General features: G+C 35.7%; 1 protein-coding gene across 3 annotated transcripts in view; it reads right to left on the bottom strand.

The window, feature by feature from the left end:
* Window positions 1-7,376: 7,376 nt before the first annotated feature.
* The window catches only part of LOC120331830 (proteasome activator complex subunit 4-like), a 45,269-nt gene continuing 26,823 nt past the window's right edge, over window positions 7,377-25,822 (bottom strand). For 2 of the 3 annotated variants that reach the window (XM_039398990.2, XM_039398991.2), the window contains 16 exons: window positions 24,353-24,564; window positions 23,083-23,312; window positions 22,118-22,243; window positions 21,470-21,622; window positions 20,150-20,254; window positions 19,522-19,632; window positions 18,950-19,062; window positions 17,942-18,120; window positions 17,469-17,642; window positions 16,075-16,200; window positions 15,544-15,737; window positions 14,438-14,566; window positions 13,639-13,794; window positions 11,236-11,401; window positions 9,555-9,688; window positions 7,378-9,151 (listed from right to left, as the gene is read on the bottom strand). In XM_039398990.2, coding sequence (XP_039254924.2) covers window positions 9,017-9,151; window positions 9,555-9,688; window positions 11,236-11,401; window positions 13,639-13,794; window positions 14,438-14,566; window positions 15,544-15,737; window positions 16,075-16,200; window positions 17,469-17,642; window positions 17,942-18,120; window positions 18,950-19,062; window positions 19,522-19,632; window positions 20,150-20,254; window positions 21,470-21,622; window positions 22,118-22,243; window positions 23,083-23,312; window positions 24,353-24,564 — 2,443 coding nt within the window. In that variant the 3' untranslated portion in view covers window positions 7,378-9,016. Of the gene's footprint in view, window positions 9,152-9,554; window positions 9,689-11,235; window positions 11,402-13,638; window positions 13,795-14,437; window positions 14,567-15,543; window positions 15,738-16,074; window positions 16,201-17,468; window positions 17,643-17,941; window positions 18,121-18,949; window positions 19,063-19,521; window positions 19,633-20,149; window positions 20,255-21,469; window positions 21,623-22,117; window positions 22,244-23,082; window positions 23,313-24,352; window positions 24,565-25,822 lie in introns of all 3 variants that reach the window. The other variant, XM_039398989.2, reaches the window with a different exon arrangement.

Genomic DNA, 25,822 nt, shown 5'->3' with positions numbered 1-25,822 from the left:
AACCCTAGTTAGACACGAAATTAAATAATATGACTAAAATACAACGAAACAACATCTGGTTAAAGTAAAATCAATTCTATAGTTTTTATAGTCTGATTCATACAAACGAGGTCAGATATAATTTCAGTAATTAGTAGTTTATTTTTCCACCATATTGAAAATATAATTTGTACTAGTTATATAATAAACAAACCTAAAAATGGTATTTCAAGGCGAAAGGGGGAAAACTTATCTTTCTTATCTGTGTTTTCATATCATCGCATATGACCGTATAATATGTGTCGATTATAAACAGTATAATCTGTGTCTCATAGTTCGCGAACAATTTCTCAATCTCAAAGTAGATCAAGCTTTGCGAGCATTGCTTATTCTCAACATAACATTAATATTCGACGAAAGGACTTTTCGTTGGTATCTCGTTTCTTTCTAATTCTAGTCCTTTTTTAGTTAATGCCATTGGGTCGATTTTGAAACGAAAACGAAAAATTTGCTAAACTAGTCATTTAGGATCTGAACATAACCGCAATATCTCACTGTGATCTTAGTTATGGTTAGGAACTGAATTATATGAAATTATATGACACGCAAACCAAAGTTTCTAACCCTAACCAGAATCACAAAACCGAAAGATCGCATACCAAGTGGCACCTGAAAAAAATTATTAAACTAGCCATTTACAACCCGAACAGAACCCCAATATCTTACTGCCCGTCTTAACAATTGTCAACAACTCCATCGAAACTCTTTCACCAACACATTACTGCTTTATAAATTCTCAAAATCTTAATGTTGATTCACTCCTTTTCTTACCGCTTTCGACCCGCTAGAAATTTCTCACCTCGCTTTGTATGGCACGTAGATATAACACGTATCGAATATATGTCCCATTTCTGGCGTCTATGTAATGATTCGTATAAGCTGTACAAACTACAGAAGCCGCGGCGGCCCAATACAAGGTACGATTTCCGTTTTGTGAAGTCATAATGCTGAAAGGCGAATTCAATTGTTTCCCGTGAATCAGTTCCAAGCAGGTACGAGAATGGCGGTTTCATGGAACTGAAGTTGGTTATGAAATCGCAAGAAGACCTTTAACCGTTTCGGTCTATTCTCAACCGGGCCCCCTAAGATTATACCAGTGCCGTTCCGCGAAGTTTTCATTCAAATTCCAAGGTCTATATTTATTAGGGCTTTTTCGAATATATACCTGGTGATTTCAGCATCGAATCGAATATTTTTTTCGTATCAATCTCGAAAAATTGGAAGATCTGCAATTATATGTGACTTTTTCACTGTAATGCGTCCTCCTCCAGACACATAAATTACTAAAAAATTAAATTTTTCGCAATTGCATTGTAAAAATATGGCTTCAATAAAAAAAATTGTGGAATTCACCTCGACTCGTGGGCGACAGAAAATAATGAAAATGAAAACTGAACAAGATGACGGCGATTCGAATTTTTGTCTGAACCGATTCGAATAATTTACTATACGATTCAAATGCCAAGCCTTGATATTAATATATGTATGTAGTTTCAACATAATCAAATACCTAATATTATTGCCACTACTATATATTAAACTTGTCACACTTTGATGAACATTTTGTTCTGTCAGTGTTAGGTTTTCTTTTATATATATTTTAGTTTATGTATAATTCCATAAAAAGACAATTAAACTAATAAATAGTATTGCACAGAGGTTCCTCGTGTCTCCGGAATATTTCGTCGGGATTCCACCGCATCAATAAGATTGAAAACCACGAAGCTATTGGTTCGCTATATTACGATTACACGCTCACGATTATTCAATAGTATAGGTCAGAGGTGGCCCCGTGGGCAACCCCTGGCACGCGTGCCAAACTTGGCACACGAGCTCATTTATTCGGCACGCGAGTGAGGCCTCGGAAACGAAATTGTTCAAAGTTTAAAGACTCTGAATTATCTGATATGAAACTGAGTATTTGTTTATTCATTATGATTTGTTAACACTCCATTCTTTCAACTCTTTCTGTCCTTTCATGGCATATGGCTACAAACAAATATATTATGACGTAATAAATGAGTGAGCTCTCGAGAAATTTTGTCGAGAGGGCCGCGGCATTCATTTGGCTACATTCTTACGTGATATAGTCCGTCTCACCGTCTGTACCACCATTTTTCTTCATTTCTGCTCGATTTATGGAGTTGTACCGCTCAATTGGTTACTTGCTAACTTACTGTTATAAATTGATTTCAAAAGTAATATAAGCGATTAGGGAAGAAAATACAAGAAAGAAGTGCAGAAAACGACCTATTGCGTGATGGGTATGCCATTCCCGAAAGTTCTTCGTGTCTTAAAAACTTTGTATCTGCATTAATTTCAATGTTTTCATCTACATATGCTTTTGAATCTTTTTTCTCAGTTATGAACCTTATCAAGTCTCGTAAGAGGAGTAGCTCGAAAGATGAAATCAGTAGTCGTGTGTTTCTCGGAAAGTTACAAAATATAAACCCAATGTAAAATCTCTATCAGTGGTAATGCAGCAGCAGGAGTCGCACTGATATAAAATTAGATTTGCTGTTTTTGTTAAATTGCTTTCAAAGTACTGCCTGGTTGTAAATCGCGTTTCTCTGTGTTTGTTTGGTGCTCCCGCAGTATGCGAACCAAGATGGCAGACATCGGAACGTAACATGGGTAACAGGTTAGGGTTAGGCGATAATTTTTTTCCAATTTTCCTTATTTTAGTCCTATTATCAGTTCGAAGACTAGCCAAGAGCCTCCCGTAGTATTTATACCTAAAATTATGGCCTAACCCTAACCTAGTTCACACATTACATTCCGATGTCCGCCATCTTGGTTCGCATACTTCGGGAGCCCCGTTTGTTTTATTTTTTTTTGGTGGGTGGGCACGTACACTGTACGCTTTTTAATTTTTTGGGGGGTTATGCCCGTCTCCCAGGTATCTCTGCATTTTGTTTTGTCTGTTTACTTTTTGTATTGTTTATGTCAGAGAACCAAAATAAATGATTGATTGATTGACAGAAAGTAATCAACTCCATTTGTCGGATTGATATTTTTCCGAATGGTGAACATGTCTGTACGTGTTTAAAAGGTTTATTGTGTATTTTCGACCGAAAAGTAGCAGATAATTGTTTTTAATTTTGGTCGACACGCGGAAGAATTTTGTCGTTAAATTTAGCCGATTTTGGCACGCGAGCCGAAAAAGGTTGCCCACCCCTAGTATAGGTCAATACATATTGAGGGGGAAAAAAAAGGTAGCCATACCTTTATATGGTATGGCTACCTTATGCGATATGCCGCTCATACCTGCCTTGTTTAATAAATGAATTGTTTTGGGTATAGTAGTCCTTTTTCTAACAACGTTTGAACCATTTTGACGGGTTTCCTCTACCGGATTTCCTTTCTCTGTGTTACAGGCAGAGCTGAAGTTAAGAGCGAGCACGGTCTTGGAATGCGTGATAATTAGCAAACTATTGTTTGTATTCTGTTTAGGACGTTAAAAAGACACAGCTAATGAGCAACGTGCACTTCGGCTGATCGTTATATTTGAGGTTCCGAACGTTATGTATCTGATTATATAACGATTTTTATGATAATGTAGCTTACATAAATGTATTCTCTGAAATGAGGAAACTTGTTGTTAGTAATTTTAAAACAAAAGAGAATTCATTCTTAAAAGTTGGAATCACACTGGTCGTTCCACAAACAGCGTTTGGATTGTTTAGACGTGTTTCCATTTGTTTAGTTTACCTAATTCTCTTCCTCTGGGTCACCGGGTCACGGTAAGTTACTGCTTCGACTGACTAGCGATACCACGTGCTTCACACTAAATCCCAAACGTGCACTGCAACAATAACTCGTTGAATTAATTTGCATTTAACAGTATATGCAAAGACAGGGACATTTGATTGCAATAGAATTTCCAATGCCATTGAAATTGAGTACCGTCTAGATCAGGGGTGTAGTCGGCGGGCCGGATGATTACAAAAAATACTTCGGCATCCAATCTTTATTAAGTGCTCATGTTGATGCTCTGGAATATTATACTGTCTATCTTGATACATTCTGGTTTAAACAAAGAAATATTCAAAACCTTTTATTTGGGTGGATTTGGATTAATCAAGAAAAGCATGCAGAGCGGAAAAGGCACGCATGCTGATTTTTTGGTTTCTGAATCTTGCGAGATTTGACGAAGCGCTTTCGCGATGAATCGGAACCGAAAAAGCAAAAAGTGTGATTACTCGGCGCCAAGACGTCGCCGGGCCATTAATACCGCACTTATCAAACACCAATATGACGGCGGAAGAGAAATTGCGTAATAAACCAACGTAACTTCGTCTTTTGGGTTTCGGTAAAGGGATTGAAACAGTAGAAAAACAACAAAATGAAATTTTCCGCGGACCGGCACCGGTCCACGGACCGACGGTTGGGAACCACTGATCTAAAGCATATAGAGCTTTTATTGAGTAAATGATTTCTCAAACATGCCCTCCCCCAATAGTTTTCTGAGATTACATCGAATTTTTAAAAGTATTATTTGGCAGACCAACTTTTCTAATAGTCATCTTCAGTGTGAAACTTAATCACTTCAGAAAATAGGGTGGGGGTTGACCTCCCACTCCCTCCCGTCAATATAATAAATCTGTTTATGTGGATATGGATTATTTTTATGGAATGTTTACAACACTTTCTGCTTCGACCTTATTTCGTTTGTTTAATTAACAAGTGTGCCAACGCAATTATTTGTTCACTAAGGCAATTGTTTATTTTACCAGCTCGAAATGACAGTGCGGTGAGAGTAGATTGGCAACTTTCAGGAATATGGTGGCCCATCGTTGTCACGTGTAAAATTTAAAAAAAAATGAAAAAAAAAAAATGAAAAAGCGAAAATAAAAAAATAGTTGTGAAAAAACATAAAAAAAATTGAAAAAAAAAAGAAATAAAAAAAAATTGAAATTAAAAAAAAAATTGAAAAATAAAACAAAACGGAAAAATTAAAAAAAAATTAAAATTAAAAAAAAAAATTAAAAAAAAAAATTGAAAAAAAATTGGATAAAAAGAAAATAAAAAGGTTGACAACGATGGTCCGCCTCGTGGCCCATCGTTGTCACGCGTTTTTATATTTGGAAAATTTGATGCTGCTTGGGACCAACGTTGTCAGGCTTAATCCTACACGCACAAATGTGTTTCCTGGGTTTCTAACTCACTACTGATTTTCATGAGCAATATCCAATAAATTCAACATGAAAATGTTCTATAAATTCTCCATGCTACAAGTTCAACCACAAGCAATATATTTATAATAATGATAAGAGAATATAGAATTGGATACGAATTTTTTTTTTACGTGTAGAAGGTACCGGTAATTTAATTGGAAAATGCTGCTTAACTGCTCAGACACTCGTGCGACCGTACTACGTACCGGTACCCATGCAATCACTCGTGAAAGAATGGGAGATACGGATAGTCTCGTAGAATATAGTCTATTGAAACACTCTCTGCGCCTGCCCCATATCGTACAGCCGTAACGTACCGATCCAGACAAATGATAAATCGCCCGTGCTCAACCATTTATTTCAATCCATACCTCGACTCACTATATTCTACTAGGATCGAGGTATGGATTGAAATAAATGGTTGAGCACGGGCGACTTATCATTTGTCTGGATCGGTACGTTACGACTGTACGGTATGGGGCAGGCGCAGAGAGTGTTTCAGTAGTCTATATTCTACGAGACTATCCGTATCTCCCATTCTTTCATGAGTGATTGTATGGCTACCGGTACGGTTAGACGCAAAGCGACTACCGGTATTTGGTAAGACGGTACGGTACCGGCATCGCGAATGTCCAGTCTGTCCAACTGAGTAGTTAAGCAGCATTCTCCAATTAAATTACCTTATACACGTAAAAACAAATTTTCCGAATTTTCGTATTCAATTCTATATTCTCTTATCATTATTATAAATATATTACTTCTTGTTGAACTTGTAGCATGGAGAATTTATAGAACATTTTCATATTGGATATTGCTCAAGAAAATCAGTAGTGAGTTTGAAACCCAGGGAACACATTTGTGCGCGTAGGATTATGCCTGACAACGTTGGTCCCAAGCAGAAGCAAATTTTCTAAAAATTAAAACGCGTGACAACGATGGGCCACGAGGCGGACCATCGTTGTCAACCTTTTTATTTTTATTTTTTTAATTTTTTTTTTTTTTAATTTTTTTTTTTTATTTTTTTTTCGTTTTTATTTATTTATTTTTTTTTAATTTTAAATTTTTTTTTCAATTATTTTTATGTTTTTTCACAACAATTTTTTAATTTTTGGTTTTTTATTTTATTTTTATTTTCAATTTTACGCGTGACAACGATGGGCCACCATACAGGAATGATGCGTCGGACCATATTACAGAGTGTGGTTGGATACAGTCAGCGGGCCGGTCAAAATCTCGTCGCGGTGATCAAAAAATTTTGACCGATTTTATAGTAATAACAATTTCTTTGTATTTGTTTATTAGTAGTTCTCATTGATCATATTTAAATTCACAATTGTTTATGTCTATAAAATCGAGAATTTTTTTCAACTGGAGTGTTTCGTTCAAGCAGTGTTTCTCAAAGTTGATTGACCGGCGGCCAAAATTAAAAATGGGGCTTTCGCGGGCCAGAAGTGTTACGAATATACACGTGCTCAAAATGTGATAGAGACGGAACAATTGTACTTATTTCACTAAAGTTCGGCGGGTCCTTTTCAATCGTTACGCGGGTCGTAATTGGCTCACGACCCGAGAAGAATGCAACAAAGTTACGCGTTTCGTATGAAAAAAATACCAGAGCGCAAACAATCAATTAAACCAGATTTCTTTAATTAAATCACAAACACAACCGCAATATTTCATATCATGATAGAGAAACGAAAGTCGATATTCGTCTCGATTATGCGGAAAAGTAGGGTCTCCTCTAAAAGATGGGGAATAACAAACAAGTCGATAGTTACAGACAGGTTATCCACCCGGGGAGAAGACGAGGCGGATACGGGATCGGTCACAATTATTTGTTTCGGAAGCATGGACTTGATGGCGGAAGAACAACCTGCCCCGCCATCAATCGCACTTATTCATCGATCTTCACGCGGCATAATCGGAGGTGCAATGGAAAACTTATTCCCAACGCTAAGCACGATGCGCCAACCGCCGAGCGTGCACGGTTGCATGGTTAGTGATTGGCGATCGCCTAAACTGCCGTAAGACGAATCCCACAAATTCCTATCATGTCAATTAAACTTGCTCCTTCATCAGAGACTTCGCGTAAACTATAAAAAGCTAACCATAATCAAAAAAATGGAAGCAAAGGTCACCTTTGTATTGTCACTTTAATCGAGATTTTGTACTTTATTGAAAGCAATAAAATTCATTCGGATTCATTTCTCCCGTTCTATATATAAAACGACCAATACTTAAAACCAGCAAGATATATTTCACAAATACTGTCAATTAAGTTTGCTTCTACTTCTTATTCGGAGAGAAAACGAGCAAAGACAAATAAGCTTATGACCAAAATACAACTGAAAGCACTATACCAAAGATATTTTGCATTTTATCTGATTACGTTAAAAAGAGAAATTGTTTCATGATCATACAAAATATTTTCATCACCAAGTAGAATTAGAAGTAACACAGTCTCTGAATGAGCCAATAAATTTACACATGTGACATGAGTAGAGACAATGGCGCTCTAGAAGCGTGTACCAATATGAGGTTATCTAAATTAGTTTGCCTATTTTACATCAAGTTGTGTAAAAGGACTGAAACCTATGGGCCTGTACCTCCTATATTCATTTGGCTAACACAAACAGTCCCGAACTCGTAATAGAACTAAAATAAGGGGAGTCGGAATAAAATTAAGGCCTAACCCTAACATGGTAAACATACTACAGGAGTACAGAAGTAATAAATAAGACCTTGCTATACCTTTTATCTGATTACTTATGAAAAACAATTGTATGATCAAGTATAACTTGTACAGACTAATAATATCATTAGACGTGCTTTCAGTCACTGAACACTGGAATAACGAGTTATAAAATATAACAGCTTACTCAGTAAGCATAGTAGACATTTTGTTCTGATCATTTTCCTAATAGTTGATGATATTCATCTTTGAAAGTAGGAATTGTCAAGTCACATCACTGACAGCTAAGAGAACTGACTGAGTGATGGGTTCTATGTTTTCGGTAATTTATGTGGTTGGGAGACCATAACAATAAAAAATCACATACAATTACAAACCTTCGAAGTATTGGAGATACGATTCGAAAAAAAAAACATTCGAGTCGATTCTGGAATCGTCAACTATTCGAAAATGCCCAGTCCAATCTCATGTGTTGTAATATAATATTATTCAATATTCATTAGCACTGTTATAGGGGAACATAATATAGGGTGCTCATAAAGGCTTGAATTTTTTTTTTAAATTCCAAAGGGAATTAACGATACCATATATTGTTTTGTCCCTCACAGATGTATTAAATGAAGTAAAAATACTTAAATAATTACTGATTAAAATACAACAAACCTGGTTGAGATATATAAAGAACTGACTTCATAACAAAATTGTAAATAGCCTTCAAGGACCCCTGTATAATTACAACTTAAATTCAAAATGTTCCATCAAATTTAGTGTTTAGACTAAGAATAAGTGATGTGATATTACTGATTGGTGCATATCCATTCACAAAGTGAAATCCCAATTATAGCACAATATTTAAATTATCAATAATATATGATTATTCAAATGAACCATTTTGGATACAGTAACTAGTAATCACCAATTTAAAACGACCGGTAAATTACTTGGATGGTTATAAAGTTTGGGATAGAGTTTATACATTTATCCTGGAGAAGAGAAAAGTCGACAAGACGGCTTTGATCACATGACGGATCACGACCTCTCCTCCGGTTACCAATCCATGTAGGGCTTGTTTGACTATAAATGGAGAGAAAAAACTAAAAGAATGAAATCATGCATAATAACAAGGTGAAACGAGTAAATCGGTTAAAATAGAAAGTTGATCAGAAGTAAATTTCAGTTTGTCTTGATGCCAGGTGTCATGGTGGGTTCGACGAAACTCTGAAAATGTCTTCTTCACTGTGCTCTGTGAGTAAAATATAAAATAATTGGTCATCTGTTGGAGCAGGGATGCGGAATCGGAGACGCAATGCGACCCACAAGGAAAAATTGTAAGGCCCGCGACAAAGTGTCAATTTTGAATGGTGTACGGCCTGCAAAACGAGTTTTCACAATGGACAACTGTTCTACAAATGTGCTTTCAGTACCGGCTCTCCACAAAACCCATATTAATAAAAAACAGCAAAATTTGGGGCAAATCAACAGGAGAAAAATGATAAAATAATAAGTGAAGGGGCCTCCTAAATGACGCCTACCCCAGCTACAGATAAGTTGAAAGAGTTAGCCTAGTAAAACAGAAGCGTGTTTTTCTGCCCCATAAGCAAAACAAGCAATCATAAACTTCAACTATGTGTTTAAAATGAACTTACCTCAATCGGTTGTGGATCATGCAAATGGTTACTGAGTTGCATGAGCAGATCTGGCAGATATTCTGGTATTGAGTACGGTGATGATAAGATGCATGCACTCACTGCTAATACTCCAGCATGACGATTTCGTAACTCTGAACATAAAAGAAAATTTCAGATTTTGTTCCTATTAAAGTCAGTAATTCAGTGATGGGATTTACATCACAGGTTTCTCACAGATTCGTGCAAACCTGTTCTTGGCATTATGCCATGTCGGGATATTCAGCTAACGCCTTTAATTTTTTTTTGTTTTAGACGTTAGGTGACCACAGCAAATGGGTAACGAAAAGGTACTTTGTGAAGTCTTTCCTAGTTTACCCCAGAAAACCGCTTCAGACCCTCTAGAGCAGGGGTTCTCAACCTTTTTTCTGTCAAGTACCCCCCAAGTCACGATACAATCAACGCGAACCCCCGGTAATCAGACACCGAACAAAGTTGTGATATACTGATATATTAGCTAACTATTTGTTGCAACACCAATTGATTGACCATATCTAGCTAAATTGAATAGTCTTGTTGATATTATTGCCCTTGTCGTCTGCCTAACTAATGAGTTCTTAAAATCTCTCCCAAGTTACAATAAGCATAATCATTTCTTTAATGCTCGCAGCACGCTGTCTTTACAGATTTCACAGTTTGTACACAAAGCCTTGAATTTCACATTGTTGTGTCATAATCACAACAACGCAAGATCAGGAAAAGATCTAGGGGAGCTAAGAGCCCAGTTAATGAAACTATTGGTGAAGTAGTGGTTAGCTTATCTACATAGAAGACTGGGCCCCGTTTTACAGTCAAATTACTTCAGAGTCGAAGTCAAAATTTTTCTTTGAACTATAGCTGCGCGTCAATTTTTGGGTCAGAGGTAGAGAAATAACAGTGTCAAAAGAAAAACTTACTAAACCAACTATCCCGAGCCACAAAGATTTTTATTTTTCCAACAAAATGAGAAGGAAACTCGTTGAGTAAAATCGAGATTGAATCCTTATTCAGTGCTGATTTTACAAGTGGAAATCAGAGAATTATTCGGACCAGATTTTTGGAAAAATGATTTTTCATTGGGGTCAAGCTTAAAGGTTCAACTTGACTAGCTAATAAGAAGGCAAATTTGATCATTGACACTTTTAATGATTATATTAGTAAAAATGAATTCTTGTAATACATCAAATTTGTTATGGGGCTAAGATTTATTTTGGTGCTGAAAGCGGGCCACATAAGAATCCCAAGAGGAATGTATGAATGAGATTGAACCAAGGTTTGGGAGCAAGCACTAACTTAGGTACTCCCGTAGAATGTGAACCGAAATGGCAGGCACCGGAATGAAGTATGTGTACCAGGTTAGGCCATAATTTCAGATACAAATACTACGGGGGTCACTTAGCTAGTCCCCGAACTCGTAATAGAACTAAAATAAGAAAAATTGGTATGAAATTATGTCCCAACCCTAACCTGGTACACATACTGTGTTTCGGTGTCTGGTTCGCATACTACAGCAGTACCCTAACTTGGACATTGACACTTTTACTGTTTACTGATATTAAACATTATTGAGACACTCAAAATTTTGTATTAGAAGATTCGTGACCTTTTTTTGGGGCTGAAAATGGAGAACAACGAGTGAGAACCGCTGATTTAAACAACTTACTTTCTTGATAATTTTTGACAATATTTTCACTTTCCGGCTTCATTTTTTTGCTTCGTTTGACTCGAATTTTACAATTTTTATTGATAAATTCTTTCAATCTATCGTCAATAGATAGCAAACCGCATTGTAGGAGACCACTAAGTGTTTTCGTCGCCATTTCTCGTACCTGGTAGAAATAAAAATGGATTTCAGTTCATTAAGGTTTTTGTTCAATCCTATTTTTGAGGAAGAAAATCAGTTGAAAATATAGAACTGAGGTGTTTTTTCATAGTAGGAATTGAAATTGTGTGTTTCTATAAGTTTTATATTGCTAACTGCATTTCTAGTTCAGTTAGACGAAATATTAGAAAATCATATTTTAAATGAATGTGCTGTGCAATACAGATGACAAGAACAGAACATTTACTATTATTTAATGATGTAAATAATTATAAAAAAAATAGAGATCGAATTAGCTGATGCAAATACTCTGTTTAAGTGGCTTTTCACAGTTTTCGAATATATGACAAAGCCTATTTTTGTGTTCCCAATTATCTGTAAATTCAGAATTTTTTATATTTTTCAGAACAGTTCTCATGCTTTGTACAAACGGCTTATCTTACATAGACCTAAACTTATAAAACCAATTTTTTTTCGTTTGGCATACAAAAAGGGAAGTAGCTTCCCTCCAGTCAACCGCTAATCTTCTTCGTGGCTCAGTTGCTCAAAGTATCGAGCTTCCAACCAAACGTATTGATAAAAAACCTCAGTCACGCAAGCTATATCAAGTTTATTCATATGACAGATATGTCTAAAAAGAACCCCGATCGCATCATATTTTATTTCATTTCTAGGTTCTAGTTCTAGGATATTTGCATTGTTTTACAACGAAATGCTCTTGCGGCAAAATTTCCCGTGGTGAATTTCCCAGGCACATTTTTATGATATGACTATTGAATTCATTCTTCATTTTTTTACTATAAATCGTCATTTTTTTACCACTTTCAAGTTATTCATTTGGTTTCAGCGAGACTAACTACTTATCCTTCTTCTATGCTTTTGCGCCGGTGGATCCGTATGCGTATAATGCAAGGATGCTGTAGCAAGAGTAGAGATACCGATCTCACGCGATTCAAGAGTCTGGCTGGCACACCAACACAAATATATTTATGTGGCGTTTCGTCTGACCAAGGTCAGATTTCTTACATACTGTATTTCCCCGAAAATGAGACGAGTTCTTGTTTAAATTTTCTTTCGAAAAATAACACTAAGGCTTATTTTCGGGGGGGTGTCTTATATTTTCATTTAATTTCATCAAAAACAAAATTACAAAGTAGAGAATTATGAAATTTTCAGATATACAAAATATGAAAAACAATATGCATTTACTTAAATAACCTGTTTTCCTCTCTCACACATATTAGATTAAGAAATTTAAAACTTGTTCTTGCCATCGACTAGGTCAAAAAATATTTCACGCTTTTGACTAGGTCTTTTTTTAATGAAAACATGATAATTCAATTATCTGTCCGACGAAACATTACAGAAATATATTTGCGTTAGTGTGCAGCAGACTCTTTGAATCATATAAGTCAGTGGTTCCCAAACTTTTTGGAGTTGCGACCCACTATTATTACCACAGCCTATGGCGACCCATTTAATTTTCATGACATAACACAGAACACAGCAATGGCTAATCCTCGTAAAACTACCGTGTTTTTCCTCGAAAATAAGACCTGGCCTGAAACTGAGACTTCGAATTTTAAAAATGATTTTAATTAAACCCTACCCTTAAAATAAATTTAAAATGTGTGGAAGAGGAAAGATTCAATGACCTGAGGTTAGGTGAAGATTACAACACTATTCAAGATCGTGTGATATCACAATTATGATATGTGTCACTTGATTTTTTTATAGGAAATACAAATAAAAACAATGGATGTCGTTTTTTAAATAATATTTATTAAAAAACCTCGTGCTTTTCTACAATGTAATTTTATTTTTAATGTATGAACAAAACAAACCTCTTCCAAAAAAAACATAGTGTTATTCTTCAGAAGAAAATAAATCTCAATCCTGTCTACATTTCAGGGAAACACGGTAGGAAGCACTATACAGTGGACAAAACTGCTATGCGTAAAAAAAGCCACATGATCATCATACACATCTTTGTGTAGCAAATTTTTGTTTCTTTGAGAAGATCGTAAAAAGGAAACTTTCACAGATTAGAATTTAAATTTAATTTCTTTTTTTGAAGATTTACGAGTCGTCTCGAGTCGCCACCAATCCTAATAACCAGTATAATTAATCAAAGCTTTCTACATCTTTTCACGACCCACTAAGATTCCTTTTGCGACCCACCAGCAGGTCGCAATCCTTAGTTTGGGAACCGCTGATATAAGTTATTCTATCTCTAATCCTCACCTCCAGTTGATCATCAGCAACCAACTTCAGAATGATCTCCTTGATTAGAGCAACACAATCTTTTTTCTCTTGTAATGTGAACAAGTTATTGAAAATAAAAATCTGAGAAAACTTCAATATTGTGTGCCGAGCATGCCACGAACTGCTTTCTGAAATCTGAAAAATAAATCACCTTTTATATAATTTAGTGAACCATGGATCGCTTTGCAAAAATGTCACTGTTCTCGCTTTTTTCTGTGACTATAATCAGCGTTCCAGAAGTGTATGTACCAATAATTATGGAGGTAACTAATTTTTTTTGCCTGATTTACATCAAGTTTTGTAAAGTGACCAAAACCTATGGGCAAAGGGCAGTATATTCACTTGGCTAACACAAACAGTCCACGAACTCGTAATAGAACTAAAATAAGTAAAATGGGAATAAAATTATGGCCTAACTCTAATCTGGTACACATACTACAGGAGTATCAGAAAAATTGCTTTACTCAGTAACTATAATCAATCATTTTTAAATATCTGATTTTCATCTATCATTCAACTTTCTATCCATACTATGTATAAAACCACTTTATTTGTTTAATGATTACTTTTTACAACCAAGACACACTCTCGTTTTAGAAAAGTTCAATTAAATTATAATGTGTCACAAATAAGGATAAAAGTAACAATCAAAAAATCTAATGAATACTATAGCCATGCAAAATTTCTCCCCAAAAACGGCAAAATTCATCTCTGGAGAGGCATATCCCCGACTAAGAAAAGCTGGTTTACGACTTATAAAGATTTAACAAATAAACACCTGTCCTATAGTTTCCACAACGAGTTTCAACTGATCCGGTGGGATGTAGCTTTGGGCCAAACATGATAAAGATACTCGAGTATCGTGATGCAATTCTTCGTCTGAACCTTGGGTGTCAACAGGTGACATCTGAGTGTAAGAAGATAATTGTTATGGTTTGTGTTGATTATCTTATGTACAGGGTGTTCATGAAGTCCCTTTGTTATTTCAGTTATAAAGTCAGTTATTAATATATCTTAACCAGGTTTGTTGCTTTTAGACAGTAATTGTTCAAGTATTTTTTTTACCTCATTTAATACATCTGTGAAAGCCTAAAAAGTGAAAGCCTAAAAAATATATAGTAAACTCAAATAAATACGGTGTATATAACATCTGAAATAATTAACTGGTAAATGATCAACTCTTGCCTACAGAAGGAAAAAGACAGTTGTAGTATTGCCCAATTCTGAATCACGATCAACCTTTTGTGTATTTTTTGGTGGATGGGCACATTCTTGTACGTTTTTCAACTTTATTTTAAGTTATGATTGCCTCCCAGGTATCTCTGCATTTTGTTTGTCTGTTCACTTTTTTTCTTGTCTATGTCGGAAAACCGAAACAAATTGATTGATAGCTTTGACTGATAGCGACACCGCGTGTCCCATCACTAATTAATCAATAACTCGCTAATCATACGACATTATTCATCCAAAATCAATAGGCTTCTGGTCCGAGATATGATGAATGCACATGCAAAATTTGGAGCAGATTCAACCTCGCTTTTGTACGATATCATGTAACATATGAAAGTGTCTAACAGACAAACAAACAGACAAATACCCAACATACTTATCGAAATCGATAAGCCGTAACAATTACTCAAATGTAAGTGTGGCTATTAAAACCCTGGGAAAACCACTTATGAAGCAATATTCTAGTTTTTACTAAGAAGAAGCCAAATAATTATGAATGATGCAATAATTCAGTTTATGACGAAATAAAAAAACTGAAAAGGAAAAACTTTGTTTTGACAAATTTGAATCACCCTTAATGCGACCGATATTCACTGCTCCCGACTTATACCTATGATGTTTATTAGTGAGTAGTAATCGCAAAAATACACGTACTTTACATATTAACGGCAACAATTTTAGGGTAGCTGCTATTGTTGGTTGCAGACAAACGCGCTGAGCACTTATTATCCATTTCATCAATGTTTTTAAAAGACGAATCGCCGAACTTCTCTCTTCATCAACTATCCCTGTTCCTCTGCCACTAGAAGTTGCTGTGGTGTCATCAGATTCCAATTCGTCTCTGATACCTGGAAATGTAATTTTTTGGTTCAAAAAATCGAAATTTTTATATCTGTCCCAGCGCAAATCAAGAATTGACTTCGAAACAAAAAATGCTGAGAACTAGTGGTTCTAGGAAAATTCGTTGCATAGGAAAAAAATCGCTGTATAAAACATCTTCTTATTTAAAAAAGATTCGTTATTTAGGAGCACATCCTAACGCTATAAACCTAACTGTTTCAAGCGCAAATACTTGTTTTACAGCAAAATGCTCTTGCGATTTTTCCTATGCAGCGAAATTTCCTGCTGCGAGATTTCCGTTGGCAAAATTTCCCACGGCGAATTTTCCGGACACGGAACTAGTACCTGCGTTTGACTTGGGACTTTGTGATCTTCTACCGAATGCAATATCTCTCAACAGCTCTTGATTGACACCTGGTGGTATAAATTGCTGCTGGTGCTCCATGAATTGTTTCAACATCATTTCTTTGTCTGGAGAAATAATTGAATAATAAAATACACATTAGAATAAGGCTACTCAAATTTGCTAATATCCAATGGATCCATTTAGCAGAACTCCCGTAGTATGTGTACCAGGTTAGGGTTAGGCCATAGTTTCATTCCAATTTTCCTTATTTTAGTTCTATTATGAGTTCGGGGACTGTCTGTGTTAGCCAAGTGAATATACCCCCTGCCCATAGGTTTCAGTCCTTTTACGCAACTTGATGTAAAGTAGGCGAACAAAATTAGTTACTTCCATATTGGTCCATACACACACTTCTGGAGCGCCCACTTAGCAAGTTATATACTTTGGTCATGTAAGTATCGAGTCAAAAGAGTAAGTTCAAAACAGAATCATTTACTTGGGAAGGTTTTGCAAATTACAGTAATCATTGAGAAAGCATCGGGCAAAAGCAGAATTAGGTTTACATATTTATTCCCAGTAAGAGGAAACCCAGTAAGAAGGCTTAATCATAAGGCGAACCAACCACGGCCTATCGTCAGGTTACCAGTCCATGTCGGGTATGGGATTACTTAGCCAGTTTTTTTGTTTTCAGAAGCATGGACTTGGTGGTGGAGGGAGCTCTAACCGACCAGAGGTTACATGAACCACCCTACTGCAAGGCGCACATAACTACCCACACAGGAAAATTGAGGTGTGGTTGCGAGCATATTCCCAATGCTACACCGCCAAGGAATGGCAACATGGGCAGGCCAGATAAAATACTCTCATTTAGACAAACTTAGTCCACGGATTGTAGTCAGCTCATGTCTGCTAAAAAGTTTAAATCAGGAATCAAAATCGATGTATATGGACAGTGTCACCACTCATTCCTGGTCACAAATATGCAACGATACAGAATCCAACAATTCCGAAAACTGATCTCAAACAAAAACTCTTCGATGGGACAGAAAAACACTCTTCTCTTTAACTACTGGACTAATCCTTCTTATATCTTTAGTAACTGGCGGAATCCACTTCAGAAGGCTACTATACTCCATTTGTTTTTCGAGTCTGTTAATTTACCCCAAATTTTTCTGTTATTTTTTAAAAGGGTACTCCTGTAGTATGTGAACCAAGATGGCAGACACCGGAACGTAGTACGTATACAAAGTCAGGTACAAATACTACAGGAGTCACTTGGCTAGTGCCCGAACGCCTAATAGAACTAAAATAAGGAAAATTGGAATAAAATTATGCCATGACCCTAACCTGGTACACATACTACGTTCCGGTGTACCGTAAAAGTGATAAATACCTTGATTGGACAAATCACCATCAGATGAAAACATTTTTCTTAATCCTTGTTGTAACTGGTTGATCACCTGTTCAGGTATGTCCGAATCTAATAATAACGGTGGTTCAACTTCTGATATATCAGATGCAGCAGTTGCCATGACAACATCCTCTGCCATTTCATAAATTGGAAATTCTGGATCAAAATGAAAAATTATATTTAGATTTTATGATAAAAAGGTTAATTACACATTTCCCATCCGAGGATGAATCTCCCCATAGAAAACCATAAATATACATTAGCTTGCACAGCACCCATGATGCAATCATCATAAGTAAGAACAAGCAGATACAAAATCAATGAAGCATTAAACAATAACAATGAAAGAAGCAAACAGGCAGTGTTGCCAGAAATCGACAAAACGAATCAACAATAACCATTCTTATCAACAATCCACCCCAAAACCGATAAAAAAAAATGTATTACAAGCCAACCTCTAGAACATGCTCCTGCTATATCAGTTTCTGAAGCTTTAGATCCGATGTGAGTTCCTTTCTTGGATATCGGTGAAAGACGATGAAATATTCTTTCAATAAAAGCTTCTCGTTTCGGTGGAAATCTTCCATGCTCGCCAAGAATTGTGACATCATAGTAAAATATACTTGCCAGAACACTGAAAAATATGACAAGACATAATTTTAATCTAACAATAAGGAAAAGGAAATCAATTGCAATCAATACTAGATCTAGATTTTCTTCAAATTCAACTCCCATCAATTACAGACAATCTGACGTTGTGATAAACATCGTAATAAAATATACTTGCGAGAACACTGAAAAATATGACAAGACGTAACTAACAATAAGTAAAAAGTAATCTCGGAATAAAAAAGAACTAAACTAGTTTTAAGTATAAAGAAATACAGATTAAAAAACAGAATTCAGAAATTTCTTAACTACTTTACAAAATTGAAACTAGAATATCGGTTAGAAACCGAAGACTTATCGATCGAAGGTTAGGGGATCCCCCTCAACAGTAGTCTTACTCCACAGTGACACCGTGTGTCCCATCACTAATTAATTAATAACTCGCTAATTATAAGATATAATCAATCCAAAATCAATAGGCTTCTGATCCGAGCTATGATGAATGCATATGCAAAGATTGGAGCAGATTCAACCTCGCTTTCGTGAGATATCGCGTGCATCTAACACACAGACATACAGACAGACAATGCCTATCAACATACTCACCGATCTAAAGATCGATAAGTAAAAACTTCATTTAACACTTGAAGTTCTGTTTTCTGTGTATATTTGTACTCGAATGTTTCAGTAAAAGTGGTTAAAGCTTTGAAGAGAAGTTATGTTCTCCCTAGAATATGTCCAAATAATTGTGTTTTTTATTTTTCTGAGGGGGGCTAACCCTGTACTTACCACTTATCAAATGTGAAACACAAACAAGGCATTCAACATCGCTGGATATTAATAATTCATATTACCTTCCCATTCTGTCTCTGACGTTTTTATATTGATGGTCGAGTCGTTCTTCGATAACTGTCAACAATCTGTGAAGTATTTCTGAAACTCTCCATTCTTGTTGATGCATTCCACCCTGAATGAATGATTTGTTTATAATAACATAAATCCCGCTCCAATTTCATTTCTCTTTGTCGATAACAAACTCAACAACTGAAAACCATTATTTATGGTTTATGATATAGGCTTGTCTGAGGAAGTCATTGGTCAGAGGAATGTTACACAATACGTTTGTGTTAATGTGCAGTAAGACTCTTGAATTAAATAGAATTATTACTGTGGCATTCTTGTATTATAAAATCCACTTGCCCAAAAAAGCAAGAAAATGCAGTCAGTCGCGTGTAACCCCGACAGATAAAATCAAAGATAAGTATATCATCATACATGGGAGAAATGACTTTTCTGTACAAAACATATTCCTTACTTCTAATCAATTTTCTTTAATCTTTTCCCATAAAATCAATATATGTCATTAAATCAAAGTCCTTTTTCCCAAGTACTGTCCAAATTTGTAACAAAAATTTCATTTTCAAACCTGTATTAAATACAGTCTGGTTGCATCCATGAATGAACCACCTTTCCCACTCAACGGATCTTTCATCAGGAACTCAAACAACCAATGAAGTTTACGAGGATCACGATTTTGCTGCAAAGGAATAAAATAACAGTCTCATTCTTGATTTTAACAAACAATTTTTCAAAAATAAAGTTATTTTGACGGGCTATGGAATCTGGGGAAATTTGCACACAATCGCAACACTTGAAATATTCAAAAAACAACTCAGAATATGAAAAATTCAATTCCTGATTTTAGGGCAATTTGATCTGATATTTTGAGCAATTAATGTCTGGTATAGAGCACGAATTCAGAACAATTCAGGTTACTCCCGAAGTATGTGTACCAAGATGGCGCACAACCTGAACATAGTATGTTTACCAGGTTAGGTTTATCAGGCTGTGCGCCATCTTGGTACGCATAGCGCCCTCCCAATTCAGTACATGCTGGTCAAACTGTTGAGTATCAGGCCTTCCTTTCCACTGTTAATCTGACTAATTCCTCTTAGTAAACACAATATATATTTTTTTTAACAATATTTTTAAAATAAAGTGTACAGGCATTGTTGCCAGAAACAAAAAAAAAATAATACGACATCAATACTTACAACCATATGTCCATATGCCAGATCCCAGTCTTTCAGTGTTTCAACACTCATGTTATCAACAGTAGATTGAAGAACAGGGACCAACCATTGCCAGAGAGAATTAACCTGAAAAAAGGTAGGTAGATATTGAAGTAAAATGTCAGTAGAGCGAAGATTTTTAATTTTTTTGGCAGAGCGAAACAACCTGAAAATATTTGAGTAGCTATCAAGGAAAAATGTCAGTTGATCATTGGTTTTCAGCATTTTCAGAGGAGTGAAACCAGAATGAGACATTTCAGAGGCTTGAGAAACCCTTGTGCAATACTTTAAATTGCATGAATCGTATACTATAAGTACATATAAAAGCAAACCTAACAACACAAAATGATGATCTTCAAAGGGTGCTTCCGTAGTGTATGTACCAGGTAAGGCCATAATTTTATTCCGATGTTTCTTATTTGAGTTTTATTACGAGTTCGGGGACTGTCTGTGTTAGCCAAGTAATTATACCCCTGCTTCCAGGTTTCAGTCCCTTTAAATAACTTGATGTAAAGTAGAAACAAAATTAGTTATCTCCATATTGGAACACACACTTCTGGAGTGACCTTCAAATTGTAGCAAGTTTGATAATAGTGGCAAACCTAATTGGTAATTGATTATATTCAAACAACACACATTAAAATAGACTCTTGAACTTGAATGCTAAATTGCGGAACCCTGATTGAAAAACACTGCAGTAGATAATTGAAAACACTCTGATATTATTTAAAAATACTAAACATTCCAAAAGGATATTATTGTAAGATATACTATATTCTAGGATTCTTCAAATCTGTTTCATTCATTCTATTAATGTTTAACTTCCAAGTCTTGTTTCTGTTCTAGAGAGGCCAAATTCAAAGCTGGAAACCTACTTTCAAACTAATAAAACTTAGCCGCACACTAACCCAAATGGTCAAATGAAACGTTACAGAAATATATTGTTACAGAAATATATTTGAGTTAGTGTACAGTAACACACGTGAATTGCATATTATGATATTTTTATTTCTGCTACAGCATCCTTGCAGTATACACATACGGATCAAATTGTGTGAAGGTATAACGCTGACATGGGCAAACTACAGCCGCTGATATTGCGATCAAATTTAATTCTGGCACGAGGCTTAATGTTTCCTACTTTTGCTTTCATATCACTGTAAATATTGTTTATAAATGTAACTGATTATGTGACCCTTACACTGCCCGCCAGTCCAGGTGGAAAAAACCTTGGTCTCCCCTGGTATAGAGCGTAACCCAACAGATAAAAACTGATAGATCTCTAGAAAATTTCGATCTCACCTTTTCAAAGTTCCAATGCTTTGTTCCCATAACAAGCCCAGCTGTTAATTCTGCTACAGCACGTTGGCTACTTTCATGAGAATCCTTCGATAATTGTTCCAGTTCGTTACGAAAATTTTCAAGAAAAGAGTCTGCAAAGTTACGGAATAATCCCTGGAAAAATAAAACAATTACTATATCATCAGTTCAACTTGCATCTGGGGTTTAGAGGTCAGCATGGCAAAACCAAAAATGTTGAAATCAGATTTGAATATTGGTTATTATTTGTAACAGTGAATTTGATGGGAAACTCGAAAAATTCATTGATTATAATTGAAATCAAAAATACCTGATTTTATGAAAATTTCATTCAAAAATTTGTAACTTTGTTCATTTGAAACATGATTGTCAGACAAAATAAAGACTTCCCATAACTTTGGACGCTGTCAATTATTATCAAATTCTGAATCAAAGTTTCAAAATAACGTATGGGAATGGAATATCCCAGTTGATTATGACCCGATATTAGATACATAGTTTTAACATTTAAAAAAAATTATGATTTGTACAAAATTTAAGATGTAAATACCCAGATGGAATCAGTTTCTATAATACTGAAAATTCTGTAATAATAAAAAATGAATATCCGCTGATTTTAAGAAAGTTTACCTTAAACATTTCGACTCTTTTGGCATCGTATTTATCTTTTCCTTTCACATTTTCCAGAGCGTGGAGTTTCATTAGTTGAGAAACAAACGCAGGATCAGAAAAATATTCAAACAATACTTTTTCATCCTGAAATAATATGTAATATACCATCATTTATCGTTAAATTTAGTGTTATGTAAAAAAAATCCTAAAATAGCACCACTAGGATTCTCCAGCCAATAGTCATATGTCATACCACATCCTCTCGTCCGGTTACAAGTCCATGTCGGGTATGGTATTAGTGTGCCTGTTATTTGTTTTCGGAAGCATGGACTCGATGGTGGAGAGAGCCTTAACCAAACAGAGTTTACCTGAACCACCTATAATGACGAGAAGCCCAGCAATCATCTCGTACATGGGTTTACTCACGCTATAGCGTGGTGCTTTTCTGTTTTATTTAAACTTGTTGGCAAGCGTATTCTTAATGTTTAGCATGGTGTGATACCCACGATGCGCTTTTCTTCTGTCTCTACAAATAATCTAAAGCTCATCTCAAGCCAAGTCAACTATGCTCTTTTTCAAATCTGAAGTGAAGTCTGCCTGCTGATTTAAGACTTTTAATGGCAAAAAGAAAAGTCAAAAGTTTCCACAGAAACTCGAAATGCATTAACTAGATTTAGCGTTATTACGAATTTATCAGAAGGCTAGTAAGGCCAACATGTTTTGTTATCAAAATTCGATTTTCTCGTGATTCAGAGATGGAGGCAAGTCTGAAGTTTTTTACGAACTATAGTCGAGAGTCAGAGCCATTTTTTTCTAACCCAAGGGTAGAGTTGGAAGCAAAATTTTGTTCGAAGTCGATGGTGGATTTTTTCGGGGCTCCCGAAGTATGTGCACCAAGATGGCGCACAACCTGAACATAGCCTGTGTACACATACTTCTTTTACACCTACACCTTTTTTGCAATCCCTGACATAAAAACCTACCTCTGGCATTTCATCCACAGTTCTATCAATTTTATAATCATCGTCTTTCAGCAAAGCATAAGTTTTTAATTTCTTTGGCCACTGATAATACCCCCAATGAGTTTTCTCAATGAATATTGTTGAGTCATATTCTTCAGCAGTTTTTGGGAGTTTTGTTGAGTCATACTGCATCCATTTATTGTCATGACGATCCCCAGGATGGATAGAACTAGTTGAAACCGGTATTCCACCTGTTTAAAAATAATGAATGTTGAGACTTGAGAGTAAACTGCCTAGTTTGTTCCTGACAAACCTCTCCGGTCAGCCGTAGAATTTTTGGGCCGCATAATGGCTTAGCGGTTGGGGCGTTCCACTCGTCCTCAAACCAGTGAGCCATGGCCCACTGCTGGGCCACAAATAATTTTCAGTTGGGCCACAAACCCATTAAAAATAGCAAGGGTTATTGATAAATTCATTTCATCTGCGATGAAATTTTTATCGAAATAGCAATAAATGATGCTGATGTTGTTTGTTGCAGAGTGGTTATTTTCGTGATAATTATTAAAGTGAAAGTGGGCATTTGTGCATTAAAATTTTTGTCAATGGAGCACAAAATTTTGGGCGCTCGATAAGTATGTGTACCAATATGAAGGTAACTAATTTTGTTTGCATACTTTACATAAATTTGTGTACAAGAACTGTAACATATGGACAGGGGGTATATTCACTTGGCTAACACAGACAATCCCCGAACTCTTAATAGAACTAAAATAAAGAAAATCGGAATGGAGTTAGGGCCTAACCCCAACCTGGTACACACAACTTTCATATGGGTCACAGTTTTAGAAGAACATTCCAATTCAGAATGTGATTCGAAAGAACTCTACCATGTGGCATCAATATATGCACGCTACGGAGGAGGCCTTGATAATTGAGACATATGACCATAGCTGCATCTAAGATGGCGGACACCATAATGTAGTATGTATACCAGGTTAGGGTTAGGCCACACCGAACTCGTAATAGAACTAAAATAAGGAAAATCAGAATAAAATTTGGCATAACCCTAACCTGGTATACACACTACGGCAGTACCCAAAATATGTGCTTCGAAATAGGCCATGAAAGTAATAAGGTTGAAAACCACTCCTAGATTTTAATAACTGTGCCATAAATATATGAATTCTCGTTTTGACCTGGCCATGGTTCGTCAACCGTGTCTCATGCCTGAGCTTTCCATCTCCGCAAAATAAGGAAATATTGTTTCACTAAATCTGCCATTTTGACTCACCTATTTCCTCAGGAGTCAGCATGACCCTTTTTCTTTTCCTTTGTTGTATTTTCAAAATAGACGCCATTGCTATAATACAAACTCTGCGGAACGATAATGCATCGTCAATCAATCCTGATGTAAAAAATCTGGCCACTCGAGGGTTCAAAGAGGCATCCCAACGAAGCATGAAAGACAAAAAACCAGAAGCAAGATGCTTGTAACGCCACGACCTAAAAAGCAATATAATTAATTGAGTTGATGGACAAAAAGTTTGAGAAATACCATGCTCCAGGTCATATTAAATAATAGAAACAGGATATATCAAAGTGTTCTCTGCTAAAATGTCGGTTCTATATTCTGGGGTTCAGCTGAGGATTTATTTTATTTAGATTTAGTATTAGCACTATAATAAAAATGTGAAATGTGTTTGACAAGCTAAGCAGCTTGTTCATGAATAAGTAATATAGTAATTAAAATAAAACTAGGGAACATTATTTGGTACTCCCGAAGTATGTGTACCAAGATGGCGGACACAGGAACGTAGTATATGTACCAAGTTATGCCATAATTTTAGTCCAATTCTCCTTATTTTAGTTCTATTACGAGTTCAGGGACCAGCCAAGTGACTCCCGTAGTGTTTATACATGAAATTATGGCCTAACCCTAACCTGGCACACATACTATGTTCCGGTGTCCGCCATCTTGGTTCACATACTTCGGGAGTACCTTTGTTTCTGCCTCTGCTGTTTGGGAAATGTATTTTCTAACAAAAATTTAGTGCGAAAACGATCCATATATACACTAAATCAGGGGTTCTCAAACTTTTGGTGCTGAGGAGCCTTTGGAAAGGTTGACTATCATTCACGGAGCCCCAAAATAAACGTTAAAATTGTTACTTTCCGAAACTTTAACTCAATTTAAATACTATACCCTTTCAATAGGGTTAATACAAGTCATAAATAAATCTAAATTTCAAAGATAAATTGTATATATTAAGGCTGTAAATTAGGGGTCGAATCTTTTCTCCTCTTGACATTTTTGGAAGACTTAAAAGGCCTCTAATAACGTGCGCGTTTGCATTTTGTTACAATCGCCGATTGTTTTCGTCAGCATGGCGTGTTTTTAAACCTCAAACATCTTTACGCCGGTGTTTATTCTCCCTAAATCAAAAATTTCCCTCGGCTTATACATGTATTGTTCCACAATGACGACGATAAATTCTTTTTCGTTCTCGTGGGGAATTATGAGTTCAATGTGAAAAACATGTTACCATAATATAATCATCGGCGACGAAATACTACAAAATAATAGTTAGTAAAGAGGTCCGCAATTCAAATTTCTTGATTGAAAAGCGGCATTCTAAAATATTAGAACTAAAACTTAAAATGAAAGATAACACTATAAGTTTTGTTTCAGCTGACTCACATCAGAATAAAAACGCTTTTATAGACATTGAAAATTACAAAATTTGGTGTTATGTTAGGTCAG

This window comes from Styela clava, chromosome 6, assembly GCF_964204865.1.
Source record: "Styela clava chromosome 6, kaStyClav1.hap1.2, whole genome shotgun sequence".
NCBI lineage: Eukaryota > Metazoa > Chordata > Ascidiacea > Stolidobranchia > Styelidae > Styela > Styela clava.
Note: the sequence above shows the minus strand (reverse complement) of the source record. Positions and strands in the feature narration are given on the sequence as shown.